This window comes from Aristolochia californica, unplaced genomic scaffold (assembly GCF_029961685.1).
Source record: "Aristolochia californica isolate CCGP_79_NKW_82.1479 unplaced genomic scaffold, dmAriCali1.0.hap1 SCAF_10, whole genome shotgun sequence".
In the NCBI taxonomy this organism is placed as follows: Eukaryota; Viridiplantae; Streptophyta; class Magnoliopsida; order Piperales; family Aristolochiaceae; genus Aristolochia; species Aristolochia californica.
In genome coordinates, this window is record NW_027181771.1 from 20,923,742 (window position 1) to 20,938,705 (window position 14,964).

The 14,964-nt window shown below is 38.5% G+C and overlaps 1 protein-coding gene across 3 annotated transcripts in view; it reads left to right on the top strand.

Annotated features, from left to right (window-relative positions):
* Positions 1 to 1,519: 1,519 nt before the first annotated feature.
* The window catches only part of LOC137941440 (fumarylacetoacetase), a 43,096-nt gene continuing 29,651 nt past the window's right edge, over positions 1,520 to 14,964 (top strand). The window contains exons 1-6 of one of the 3 annotated variants that reach the window (XM_068786868.1): positions 1,520 to 1,950; positions 3,042 to 3,120; positions 3,329 to 3,387; positions 3,481 to 3,605; positions 10,632 to 10,706; positions 10,957 to 11,032. In XM_068786868.1, coding sequence (XP_068642969.1) covers positions 1,747 to 1,950; positions 3,042 to 3,120; positions 3,329 to 3,387; positions 3,481 to 3,605; positions 10,632 to 10,706; positions 10,957 to 11,032 — 618 coding nt within the window. In that variant the 5' untranslated portion in view covers positions 1,520 to 1,746. The remainder of the gene's footprint in view (positions 1,951 to 3,041; positions 3,121 to 3,328; positions 3,388 to 3,480; positions 3,606 to 10,631; positions 10,707 to 10,956; positions 11,033 to 14,964) is intronic. The other 2 variants (XM_068786851.1, XM_068786861.1) reach the window with 2 other exon arrangements.

Consider the following 14,964-nt stretch of genomic DNA (forward strand, 5'->3'; position numbering starts at 1 on the left):
AACAATTACCATGTGGTAGATAGTTATAACACCCAAATCTCCTCACCACATGATAAGATCATTCCATAACACTTAATATTCAACAACATTCTATAACATTTCAAAATTAATCAAACTAATTTAATTGCAAAAACACACTCATCAAGTCCAAATTCACCGAATAACCTTGGTAGAGCCCCATATGACTTTGCAATCACTACGAACCGTACCTCATCAGTTTTCGTTGGCTAATGGACCCCCGTGTAGGCGACTCAAACCTTGTTTGAACTGGACTAAACACCCCAAACCTAAACCCTAAACCCTATCACTGCTCTAAACCCTAACTGAGAACCCTAAAAAATTAAAAAGAACCAAAAACCCTAACTGCTAAACCCTAATTCCAAAACCTAAACCCTAAACCTTAAAACCCCTAAAATCCCCAAACCCTAAACCCTAATTCCATACCTAAACCCTAGACATTAAAAACCCTAAAAGCCCCAAACCCTAAACCCTATCACCCCGAAAACCGAGAAAAATTTAAAACAACCCTAAACCCTAAAAAAACCCTAAACCCTAAACCCTTAAATACCTTGAACAATACCCTAAACACACTAAACCCTAACTCTAATCCCGAAATTAATTCCACCTATAAAGACGAAATTGAACCCTAAATACCATAAACCCTAACCCTAAATCCCACAATTATGCAACAATCAATACAAATTATGCACAAAATTAAAATTAAATCAAATACAACACTAAATCAATTGAAAAAAATTAGGGTTTAGGCTTACCTTCTGAAATTTGGGAAAAATCAAAGCCGGTTTGAAGTAGAATAGAAGAAATTGAGGCCGAAATGTCAAAAATCGAAACCAAAATGAGTTAAATCGAAGAAAACTAGGAGGATTTTTAAGGGAAAAGAAAAAAGCAAGAAGGAGAAGGGAAAGGGAGGCCGAGAGGGAGAAAGGAGAGGGAGGCCGAGAGGGAGAAGGGAGAGGAGGCCGAGAGAGACATGGAGAGGAGATGCGAAGACGATGAAGGGAGAAGAGATGTGAAGACGATGAAAGGAGAAGAGAGAAGAAGCCGAAGGGAGTGTGAAGACGAGAGGAAGAAGAGAGCAAAGATGAGAGGAAAAAGAGAGAGGGCGAAGAAAATCGTTAGAAGAGGAAGGTCGAGAGAGAGGGATAATTGAAGGAAATGAGGAAAAAAAATTCGTCAAGGGAGGGAACGACGCATCCCGTGTGACGCTTCATATGAATGATTTGTAAAATCGGGCTGAAACACGATTCCCAGATTTTTTCAAGAAGATTACCAGTATGATTCAAATGAAGAGGCGCTCATTCACCGCGGCCTTATCGAATGAACGGAATAATGCACATGAACTTCATTTCAAGTTCATTTTGCACTAACCTTTTAACTTTTAACAACCTTTTGAAACCTTTTTGAGTTCTGTTGAAACTCACCAACGTAACCACCTGCCGAGTCCATTAAAAATCTGATCTCACTGTACCTATCCGTCTAAACCTCCCTCCCTCTCGGAGCCACGAGTCTCCTCTTAAACTGTCCCCTCCTAAAAAGTTTTATCTTCCATTTCGAAGACATTGGGAACCATTGATCTCAACTACCGTTTCTTCGCCTGGTGTAGTAGCAATTGCTCTGCGGTTCCTTTCGCTTGTGGGTACGTATTACCTCGAATCCTCCGTTCACTTCCCGCTTCTTCCTCTCTTCGCTCGACCGGGTCACTTCCTTTCCCTTCCTGCCCAAACTATGTCGATGAAATCCTTCCTCGAGGTTGCCTCGGACTCGCATTTCCCTCTGGAGAACCTTCCTTACGGCGTGTTCAAGCCCAAGGGAGGCGAGGAACCTCGCATTGGTGTCGCCATAGGCGACTATGTCCTGGACCTTACGGCCATCGCCGCTGCCGGTCTTTTCGATGGACCCAACTTGAACAACTCCCAATGCTTCTTTCAGGTACTTTGTGCTTCCGCTCTCAGTTCCTGCTTTAGTTTATGCCTTCACTTTTTTATTTACTCAGTCTCGTGAACTTGTAATGTTGGAGAGATTAGCTTTCTTTCGGTGTAAAGCCTGTTAAATATTCAGCGCGAAATGTTTATTTGTAAGCGAAAGAGACTTCTTTGGATTCGTTTATTTCCTAATTGAATGAGAAAATATGTTGTATTTCTAGTTTGATTTTCATGGATAGATTTCGCTGGTTTCGGCTGCTCATTTACTTTTTGAGTCACTGTTCGTAAATGCTGGGGTTGTCTATTTATTTATTTATTTATTTATGATTGAGGGGTTCCCTACTTCGTTTTTGTTTTCTTTTGGCGTTTGCTTCCTGTTTAGAGTGCCATCTGGTGATGGGCATTAATGGCTTCTGGAGTGGAAAGGTGAATTTGGTGAAAATTTGAAAAATTAGTATTGGTCATTGGAACGTTTTGGTTATTGACAAATAGTATTTTTGATATTATCTGTTTGTGGACATCTGATAATTTGGTGTCATATTGCAATATATAGTTTCTTTTAATGGGTTAGTTGGGTCATTTCTGCTCTTCTTCCAGTAATCAGGATTTTATGATATTGAGTTCCCCTTTTGAATCATGCTTTTTTGAATTATAGGAAAATGTAACTAAAAATTTCTGGAAAATTTCACAAACTGAAAATTCATGTTCTGTTGCTTTGTTGCATTCTAGCTTCCTTTTTTTCTCCTCTAAACTAATATTAGCAATGAATGGGGAGCATTTTTTGTTGTTTTGTTTCGGGAATTGGGTTCAATCTTTTTGGTTTTGTCACAATTTCTTTGAATCTAAGTACTTTTTCTCTGCTCTATCTGTCAATAGACTCAGTATAACTTACTTACGTCCGCTCCTAGTGTAAATTTGGTATCTTCTATGGCTATCCTGTTGAACTGACCTGATTTTGCCACCTTTTTGTCTTGATGTTACTTTGTTTTTTAGGAGTTTGCTCCCTCTTATTGATGTTGCTTCATTTTCTGGTGTTCTTGTTTTAAGGAATTTATTTGGTCCAAATGTTTTTACTAATGCTAGACTTGCTCTTATTAGCCTTCTCTTAACTGCTTCCTGGGAATGGGACAACTAGCATGGAAAGAGGCTCGTGCAACAACACAAAGACTGTTGTCAGGCATGCTCTACTTTTCTATTTTCCTCTGTTCAGTATGAATATTTAATATCACGAAAAAGCAACCACTGGAATCTTTGGCAGAACTGGAAACCTATTTCCCCTGCTCATTAGCTTCCCATATTTTCTTTTTTCTTCTAATTTTCTAAAATAACGAAATTTAAATCCTTTCATAGTTGTGTTTTATGACTTTGTTAATTTTGCTTTGCAGCTGAAGAGCCAACTTTACGTGACAATGCAAATTTGAGAGGCAAATCCATATTCCCTATGGTAAGGCATCTGTGCTCTCTTCAATTAAATAGTATGTACATTGTAACAAGCTTTGTGGTGCTTGTTCAAAACTAAATTGAAATTCAAAAACAGTCAGGTGTGGAAATGCTCTTGCCTTTTACAATTGGAGACTACACAGACTTCTTCTCCTCCATGCATCATGCAAAGAATTGTGGGATCATTTTTCGTGGACCAGAGAACCCTATTTCTCCAAACTGGTTTGTCTACTACATATTTTCTAAGGATTTTTTTTTAAATAGTGCTGAGTTATATTAAAAGGCTCATAAGAGCAAAATTACATGGAGGGGGAACCATCCCAAACAATGAGAGATTGCAAGGATGTTCCAATTTTAGCTAATCTATCAGCTGAGGAATTGGCTGGTCTAGGAATATAATTCCATCTACATGAAATAGTAGATACAATGTCCGATATAGAAGAAATGGTGGGCCAAGGACGCCAAAGGGGGAGGCCGTACTAGGGCACCATCTAAGAAATTTTATTTTGCCTTTGAGTTTGTGAAATTATGGAATAAGAGGGATTGAGAGAGGAAGAAGTAGAGAAGAGAGAAGGGGAGAAGAGACAACAGCAAGAGAGGGATATCTCGTGATTAGGGTTCTAGTCGACCTCTTATCACCTTTTATAATTTAAAAACAAGTGCAAGGATAATAATGCCCCTACTCACTTAAACTCAATTACACCCTTATATCTCCTTCATTATACCTCCCAATTACATGATACTTAAATTACATAAACTGTCAAACGTATTGAATAAGATAAGCCTATTCCTAGAAGGTGCAAACACTGAGAAATTACCAAACTATCCTTCTAGAATATTTTTCTATATGCTTGGTTACTTTGTGAAAAATTGGGTTTCCAACATTGAAACTAACTGCTTGATTGTCACAATACATAGTCATAAGCCCATTGTTCTGTTGATTCAATTCCAGTACAACTGATCTCACCTACATCAATTCATTGACTGGATGAGCCATAATGTTGTACTCAACTTCTGCATTGGAACGAAGCCACCATATTTTATTTTTTACTTCTCCAACTTATGAGGTTTCCACCTAAGGACACATAGTAGCCAATAGTTGATTTTCTGTTTGGTTTAGATCTGATGTAGTTGTCATTTGAGTATGCCTCTATCTTAAGATGATCATAATATTGAAGAATAGTCCTTTTCTAGGAGAACGTAGGTATCTTAGTATCCTCTGAGCAGCTTCTAGATGTATCTTTCCATGACCGATCCATAAATTGGCTGACCACACCAACTAAGAATGATATGTTAGGACGAACAACGGTAGCATAGATTAGTTTTCCAACTAACCGGCGATAAACAATCTTGTCTTTAAGTTCATCGTTGTCCTCATTATGCAAATCATGATCTACTTCTGTAGGAGTCTTTACTGGTTTCACTCCTAGTAGACCATACTCCTGTAACATATCAGTGACATATTTTATCTAAGTGAGTACAAGTCTTGCCTTGCTTCGGGTTACTTGTATGCTAAGGAAGTACTTCAGGGCAACCGGGTTTTTCATTTGAAAATGCTGGGAGAGATATAACTTCTTCGATCCCATTTGATCACTTCCACACAAAATAATGTCGTCCACATACATTAGTAGGACAACAACCCCAAAGGATTTCTTTATTATAAACAAAGAATGGTCAAAATGATTGCAAGAGAATCCATATGACATAACCACCTGGATCAATTTCTCAAACCATGCCCTCGGACTTTGTTTAAGTCCATAGATTGCCTTTTGCAGTCTACTTACTTTCAAAATCTCCTTTTGAGCAACATACGCATGAGATTGCTCCATGTATACTTCCTCAAGGTCACCATACAAAAAAGCATTCTTGATATCAAGTTGAAACAATGGCCAGTCTTGGTTAATAGCAATAGAGACAAGAATATGTACTGAAGACAGATGAGCCACAAGTGAGATGGTCTTAAACACATCTACTCCACATGTCTGTGTGTAGCCTTTGGCAACCAGTCGTGCCTTATATCATTCAATAGAACCATATACCTTGCTTGTGACAGTGTACCCAACGACACCCAATGATAGTAGCCTTTGAGGTCAAGTCACACAACATCCATGTGCCTCTATCAACGTAATGCCTCCATTTCAGCATCCATAGTTGTTTTCCATTGAGGTGACAATAGAGCCTCCTGTACAGAAGAACGGTGCTCGAGAACAAAGATAGGGCAAATTTTTTGTACTGGTGAGACAAGGAACTAAATGAGATAAAATTTGACAATGGGTGTCTTAGTGGACTTATAGACACCTTTCTGAAGAGCAATAAGGAGGTCTAAGTCACTTATCTTAGGATCAATAGATGAAAATGATTTTAGGTCCAGGAAGAGAGAGGGTGCTTGTGCTGTGCACTCGAAAGTATGTCTTCTATGATACACCTGTAGTGGTTTCTTTGCAGGTACAACTGGTGAATAGGACTATCCTCTATAGGAACTGGTGCAATAACTTTCAGATTTGGAGTGAGAGGAGAAGTATCTCTAATAGTATAGAGGAGAATGTCTCATCAATGGATATAAATGTTTTTCTAGTGGAAGGATAAAAAAACTTGTATCCCTTTTGTGTACGGGAGTATTCTAGGAAAATACATTTTATGGGATAGGGTGATAATTTATTTTTGGCTAAACCAAAAACATGTGCAAAACATATACACCCAAACACTCGTGGGGTCAAGGTATGTATGGAAATTGATGGTCTAAGTAGCTGGATGAGAATTTTCCCCCTAAAAGAAAGCATTCTATTAATAAAGTAGCATGCAGTAAAAACTGCATCATCCCATTATTGTTTGAGAACATTCATATGAAGGAGCATTGAACGAACAACTTCTAGCAAATTGCATTCAACTACCTCATTTTGTTGAGGAGTGAACACACATGACGTTTGGTGAATAATTCCATGAATTTGGCAAAATGTATCAAACTTGTGATTCATGTATTTTAGACCATTGTCAGTGCGAAGGACACGAAGAGATACATTAAACTAGGTTTTTATTTCATTGTAAAAATATGGAATACTGGGAATACTTTAGATTTCTTTCGTAGGATATACACCATGGTACATCTACTAAAATCATCAATAAAGGAAAGGAAGTACTTAAAACCAAAGTACTGGACATGAGATAGGGTCCCCATACATTTGAGTGAATAACTTCAAATAAACTTGTATTCCAGTGATGCTTGCCTAGCTGACACATATCACACTCAAACAATAAACTAGAAGGAAAATTTGGAAATAGCTGAATCAACTTTGCTGAAGAAGTCTTTCCAAGGCGAGTAAACTCCCCCATACTAAATCTTGCCTCCATGGTATTCCCAGTTATTTCCTTTCCTTTTTCCGTTGCCCTGCCACTGTCAGGAACCAGTTAGAATGCCTCAAGAGTTGCTTTCTTTGGGGTGGGCCTAACGGGAAAGAAATTATTATCTTGTGAAGTGGTTTGATGTTTTGCCAACCTACGTATCTTGGTGGGCTTGGCATTAGAAACATTGCAAATACCAACTCTGCTTACCTCATCAAATGGAGTTGGCGATTCAACTTGTCTCCTGGTCTGATTTAGAGGACCTTGGTCGCTGCTAAAGCTGACAAGGTTGGTTGGTGGCTTGATGGTGTCCGTCATTATTAGTTTTCACCTATTTGGCGGAAAATCTCCCTCCTCCTTCCCAAATTCTTAGAGGCTGTTAAGAGTTACCCGGGGAATGGTCATCAAACTAAATTCTGGATGGATTGGTGGTTGGGTGACAAGCCATTGGATTCTGAGGCTTTGATGGCCTCCAACCTGGCCAATGTTATCATCTGCAGCCATATCCCTGATCCCTTGCCCGAATTGTTCCCTCTATGTGGCTTCTGCTTATAAACTATTGCAAGGGCTCAACATTCCTTAGCCTCACCACCCTGTTGCTCTGGCTTGGTCCCTTCTTGCTCCTCCTCGTGTCAACTTTTTCACTTGGTGTGTCTGCAAGAACAAAATCGTCACCTCCAATGCCTTGATCAGTCGAGGAACTCATGTCCCGGATCCGACTTGTCCCTTCGCCGCTGCACTCCAGAATCTACCACCCACATTTTACTCCATTGCTATTTTGCCCAAGCTATTTGGGCTAACCTCCTCAATAGAGTTGGCGTACAATATTGTGTATCCCACAACTTGCCATCTATGATCCAATCCATCACCAACTCTCGGCTCCCTAAGCTTGGAAAATGTTCATCTCTAGCTGCGTGGGCCACATTCATTGGGCGCTCTGGAAAGAGAGAAATAACCTGAAATTCCAGTTCAAATAACACTCGCTAATTCAAGTGTTTTCTGAGCACATCGCTGGCCAAGTGTCCGCTGGCTCCTCATGAAGAAAGAATTCCTTCACCTCAACAACTCTGATTTCCATGGAAACTGGCGCCTGATTGCTGCCATGGCTGGGCCCTCTCGCACCCCCAAAACTGGTAATGTGGTCCCCTCCCCCCAGCTCACTTCAAACTTAACTTTGATGGTAGTGCTTTTGGATGCCCGGGGCCTACCGGATTTGGCGGATACGATGAAAATGGCAGCCTCCTCTCCTTCATTGGTCCTTTGGGTATCTTTGATTCCTCTGCCGTTGAGCTTGTTGGGTTGCTCTAGGGCCTCAAGATCTTTCGGGATTGACTCTCTGCCCCACTTATCATCGAAGGTGATTCCAAAGTTGTCATTGGCTGGTGCGCTAAGTTGCTGCCCCTTGGCACTGGGCGGACTCCCATGCTAAATAGGGAACCTCGCTCCAAAACCTTATTGTGGAGGGTGGCCCCACTCTATTGGTTGTATTTTCTTTCCTCTTTTTATAATATTCACACATTCCATAAAAAAGAAAAAACTTTGCTGAAGAAGGATGTCCTAATCGTAGGTGCCACTGAAGTGGTGATAGTGTAGTTTGTAAAAAAATAAGTCAAGCAGACTGTGAGTGTCCTCCAGATGATAGAGTATGTCCCTCTCAAACTTGGAACCAATTGTCCTCCTCGTCATGAGATCCTAAAATCCACAGTAAGATAGATAAAAGGTTACTGATCAGTTCATGGACTCTGTAAGCTGACTTATTGACAACAAGTTGAGAGGAAAGTTAGGAACAAGTAACAGTGACTGTAGTGACATAAAAGGAACAGGGACTGGTGTACCCCTTCCCTAAATGGATGACACTGATCCATCAACTAAAGTAACAACTTGACATCAGGAGACTCTGTTAAAGTAGAAAACATGGAAGACATACCTGGCATATAAATTGTGGCTCTTGAGTCCATAACCCAAGTGGAAGTAAGAAGTACATGTTGAGTAGACGTACCTGAATTAGCGAGTGTGGCAGTAGGGGTGGAAGATTGAGCCACAAAGGCTAAAGAGGAGGCAATAATCAATTGGGCAAGTCTTTGAAGCAACTGGTGTACTTTATCCGATGCTCCAACTGGTGTGCCTAATTGGGTCCCTCCTTGCATTTTCTTGATGTGAGGGGAGGCCTCCCTTGATGTACTCTTTTGCTTTCCTTTGTAATAAAATCATTATCATTTAAAAAAAAAGGTAAAATATACACCCTTTCTTGGAGAGATGCAAGCTTCTTCTTCCTTTGTAGCTCAATGTAAAATGATGGAGCTTGGATTATATGAATGCAAGGATTGATGAAAGAGATGAGATTTTTCAAAGGTGTGAGTCTCTCTCTTTCACTCTAAAGTAGTTTTGAAGGAATTTTGCAATATTCAGAATAATGGTTGGAGTATTTGCCAATTAATGCTCATTAATTTCTCTATTCATGGTTTGGTGGGGTATTTATAGCTTCCCCAACTCAAACTACCCGTTATTTTCCCGTTTGCAAAAGTTGGTACTTTGATTGATCGATCAATCGATCATAACTATTACTTTTTTGTCAGTCAGTAACTTATTGATCGATGGATTCATTGATCAATATGTTATCGTTGGTCCAAAAAAGTTAAGTTGATCGATCATTACCATTGGATGATCAAACAATCGAAATTCTCTCTGGTTGTCCATTACAAGTATGATCGATTAGTGCCTTTCGTATGATTGATAATGCTTTATTTCCCTGATTAGCAAGATTCACTCTGATCGATCAATCAGGTCTGCTTGCCTAGGCAGAAATGATCGATCAATCCAAGTGGGATGATCGATTGTGCGTTATAGCATGAAATAGCCATGTTTTGGATGATTGATCAATCGATTATAGTTGATCGATCATGCTTTATATTTCTGGCCTGCATAGTTTTGGATGATGGATCATCAATAATGGTTGATCGATCATTCCAATACCAGTTCAACAATGTTGACCTTTAAAGCATGGGAATATTTTTCTCTAAGTGCTCTAGCATATTCTAAATAATGTTTATGATGTTCTTAAACATATCTAAATGCAGTTTATGACCTAAAGCTTCTATTTCACATTTGTACTAAAAGTAGGGATTTAGAACACTTTGTTACATAAGTGATTGAGTTGGACATTTTGACTTTTACACTTGAACTGTGGTCTTCTCGTTATCTTCTTCCTTGTGGGTGCTTCTTCAAGAGATGTTCTTCAATAGTGTTTGAGGTCTTGAGTTTAGCTTGAAATTTTAGACCTTGAGATACATTTCTTCTTGAAGGCGAAGTATCTGAAATACTTAAATTTTCAAGTTGTTAGATCAATTTAAGTTTTGTTATCATCAAAATGGTTGTTAGATCAATTTAAGTTTTGTTATCATCAAAATGGGAGTCAACCTACGGTCAACAGCTTGATGACTTCTCCACTATGGCCCTTGGTAAAAGGGAAATTGGGGCATTTTGTAGCAAGTTAGGGTTTTTTATATACATGCTCTAGCTAGTTTGGTCAAGTGTAGAAAACTGCTGTCTAGGGTTGCTTTGGTCATTTTATTTAACGGAAGATTGGTCATACATACTCTATTATATCTAGGCTGTTTTGTTTATGTAAAGATAGTTAGTTTTCTGTTTTATGCTCAGGAATAAGTTAGATGATGATGTATTAGTGAGGTGACAATTTTATACTTAAAAAACATGTTTCTAAATTCAGTGGAATATAAAAGAGAGAACAGGGTTGAGCTTGATCCTAATCTGGTTCTTCTCTGATATGCGGCAACTTCATTCCTCCCTCCTGTTTGTTTTCAATCTATTTCTCCTTAAACTCTTCAATTTCACCTCACGATCTTTTTCTTTACCTGGAAATCAAATTGACTGTTGGGCAGAATGTTTCAGGTTTCACCTTCCTATAGCTTATCATGGAAGAGCCTCATCCATCGTCATCTCTGGCACAGACATTATTCGACCAAGGTAAGAAAACTTCACCTTGTTGACTAGTTCTGCCAGTTAATCTATCTTCTGGTTTTCTTTGATTTTCTAAATGAAGTTCTTATTTCACCTTGCCGTTTCCCTTAATTATTTAGCGGTTTCCCCTTAATTATTTCGGGTAACTTTTTCATAACTTTGATAATGCAATAGTGATAATTATTCTGGCAGGCTGGAAGTCTATATTGTCATTAATTTTTTTTTTTGTAAAATTAAAGATTTTCTTATTGCATAGGGGTCAAGGACATCCAATTGGCAATTTTCCACCATACTTTGGCCCATCAAAGAAACTGGATTTTGAGCTTGAAATGGTTAGTCATTTAGAATTTGAAAGCTGCTTCATACTCTATATGTTATTTCCAAATACTGCCAAAAAATTTATACAATTGCCTTATTCATTTCTCTTTTCTCTATGTACATGACCACTTAAGGGTCTCTGTGTCTCTGTCTCTGTCTCTCTTTATAATGCCCTCCAATGTTGGAAAATAATTGTGATACAATGATCATGATGTTGAAGAATTACCTTAAGCATTCTCATAAATGAATAACCATAAGATCAGTTGTGTTTGTGAAAGAATACAGGTCAATTTGAAAAAGGTAACATTCCTAGTTTTAGCTGAAGTTTCTACTTTCTAGTAGTGGCAACTTGTTGTAGTTGGAAGTTTTAATTAATAGCAATTTGCTATCTTAATTGAAGGCTTCAATTAGAAAGAATATTCAGAAAAAAATCGATGATAAAAAAAGAAGAAAATGTTGGAAGCCATGACCCATGCCGCTTGGAATTTTATTTAAGAATCTAGTAATATTAGGTTTCCTTGTTCAACCAATACTGGGTTGCAGAATACCCAAGATGAGGAGTTTAATTAGGAGAAATGTCTTGCTTCAATGTACGTGAACTCTAGTTTTAATTCCACTAGGAATACAAAGCTGAAATTGCTCCAGACTTCGGTTTATAAATTGTAAGGCCCTGTGAACTGTTAAAAATCAAGAAATATAGAGAGAGTACAGTTATACCTTGCAAAGAAATTTTTCTTTTTTCTTCTCTTGTTCCCTCAGGTTTTTTTGGTTTTCCAACATTTGGTATTAGATCAAGGTCACGAGTTCAAGCTGCCCTAGAGGTATTCTGAGAAAGGGGGGATTGTTGGGGGTGTGGGACCCTACCTCAGCATACCTCTGAGTGCTCACGGGCTAACCACCCGGGGCTTAACAGTCGCACCTGTGGGCAATAAGGTTTGGTGCAGTCCTTCAGGTTTGCCGTTGGCGAAGCGTGAGCCATCTATGGGCACAGTGGTGTAGTGGCGCTGAGCAATGGTCAAGTGGCTGGAGAAGCAGGGTGTGGTAGTGGAGAGAAGGCTGGTGATGAGCAATCTGGCAGTGGTGGTGATCACTCACGTGCTGCAACAAGCAGGAGTTCCTGTTTGTGCATGGGGTGGATCACCTGTTGGTGTTGTGGCTTGGAGCGAATAGTTTAATGGCCAAGTAGACACAAAAGAAAGCAGGTCAAGGGAAGGACATGTCCAACATCTTGTGCTTCAAATAAAAGCAGTATGACCACTACAAGTCCTAGTGTCCGAGTCAAAAAGATCAAGGATCCAATCATCATGCTGAATTCACCAAATCAAATGACAAAGGAGTCAATTTCGAGCAAGCATTATCGAAGCAGACTGTGGGTAAGCTTAGTTTAAGGGAGGCTAGTAAAAAACTAGATTTTTGTATCAGTCTAATTTGGAGATTTAACTTGGTATATTGGGCCTAGTTCAAGGGAGGCTATTGGAAGTCATGATGCATGCCCATGAAGAGTTTTAATTAAGTAGAAATCTAGAGGAGTATTAAGTTTCCTAGTTTTGTTAAAATTGCTTTATAATAGGTTGCTTAATACCTAAGATTAGAAGTTTAGTTTGGAGAAAAGTGTTTTGGTTCAATGTATTTGAACTCTAGTTTTAGTCCCATGTAGAATAGAGAGTAGAAATTGCTCCAGACTTCAGTCTATAAATTGTGAGGCTTTGTGAGCCTTTTTTTGAAGATAAGAATTAAAAAAACAGCTTGAAATCTATCAATAACTATTCCTTAACATACTATATACTCTTGAAGTAAAGCAATTGTAAGGAAGGGCAAAAAACAGACTTTCAAAACTTTTATAATTCCCCATGCTTCATTGTCCAGCTCAAACTAATCTATTATGTAGGGGTTTGACACACTAGCAAACCAATGTTATATAAGGGGGGGTTAGTCAACATGACTCAGGACATGATCTACATGTGCATTACTCAGTTCATGTCCTGAAGTCGTTAGGGAGCGCCATACTTTATGTCATGTACATGATCATCCATGACTCAGGAGTTCATGTCCCAAGAGTAAATGCTTTCCACCCGATTTTGATAATCATGTATATGACACTATCGCGGGGCTCTCTCTCGGGGCTCTCTCTTTCGCACACCCTCTCTGCCATTTCATTTCTTTGGTCTCCCTCTCTACGGCTTCCATCTCGCTGCGAACGTCCTTTCGGCGTCCTTCTCTCCATCTCAGACTCGCTCTCCCTCTGAACCTCCCCCTCGATTTTGACATTTTTGCTTCGATTTCTTAATTTCTACTTCGATTCGGCATCGATTTCCCCATTTGGCTTTGATTTCAGCCATCGACTTCAGTTTAACAGCCATCATCCCTCTCCTCTCCCTCTCGATCTCCGTCGCAGAGCACGGGAGGTCGAGCTTCTCGGCCTCCCTCTCTTCTCCCTCTCGGTGTACCGTTGGAGCGCCGCCTCTGTCGGCGTTGCCCGCCGCCGTCGCCATTGGCCATTGGCCCGTCGCCGTCGCCATTGGCCATTAGCCCGTTGCCGTCGCCGTCGCCGTCGCCCGTTGGCTCGCCACTGAGGAAGATGGCGATGGTTTAATTTTTCCGAAGTTAGGAAAAATTAAACTATCGTCATAAAAATCATTAATTTATAAATTTTATTTATAAAATAATTATATTTATTTATAAAATAATTATTTTTGTTTATAAAATAATTTTTTTATTTAATATATTTATTTTATAATTACTATATTAAAATAGTGATTTAATAGTCATAATTAAAATATTGTTAAAATAAATATTGGATAAATTATTTTGGCATAATTATCCGATTGCTATAGTTAATAAACCAATGGTTTTAAATTTTGTGATAATATATTATTAATTAATAATACATAAAATATATTATGTACAAATATATAGTGTGTTAAAGTTATGATTATATTAATTTTTTCTCTTAAATTATTCATTTTTAGGTTAAAGTATATCATATGTTATTAATAAATTAATAACTCAACGTATTACTTTCGTTTTTGTTATTTATAACGTTATTTATTTATTATTTTTAATTAATCATGTGTGTATTTCATTTGCTCATGTAATTACCATATTAATGCACAATAAAATATCTAATTCCATTAATAAATATATTAATATATTTAATTATACATTAAATAACTTATTCGTGTAGTAATAATGGTTGTTTTACCTAATTTGGGGTTTAAGGATTATGATGTAATTAAGTGTACTGTAAAGGTTTAGGGATTCTCTTGTTTTTTATGTTTGTCTCATGTTGGGGCACTAACACTGGAAACTGTTTTCAAGTGCACATGAAGTCGTCAACACTAACACCAAGTGCGAAGATGATCTCTACATGACTGACATGATCTTCATGTTGGACATGAACTTGAACTTCAAAAATCCATTTTGGGGACTAACCCCCCCTAACTCAATAAAGCTGGCTATGTAACCTGTTGGAAGATAAACTCGAAGTATAGTGGCATGATGTAAATTATCTTTGATTTTTGTCCCTTTTTTTCCTCCCTTCTTAGGGTAAAGGGTATTGATAATAATTATTGAGTTTTTCTTTAGTGTAAATACATTGAGGGGGAGGATTAGGCATGTTACTTAACCTAATCCTCTTTCCCTCTCTCTTTCTCACTCTTAGCCGAACATCCTCTCTTCTATTTCTCCTCCTCCTCCTTCTTCTTCTTCCACTCGTTCTCTCTCTTTCTCGCACTCGTTGCCTTCTTCTCTATTAGCCTAGTTTCTTTACTATTCTCTTCATGGGATCCTTAATCTAACATGGTATCAGAGTATTAGATTTAGGATCCCCATGTTAAAGTGATGATTAAGTGTTTTTTATCAAACTTCACGTGTGATTGTGTTGGTGAAGCAAAGGTTCGAGCTATGCAAAGTTTTTTTTTCTTTACCTTTCATGAGATGGTTCTAG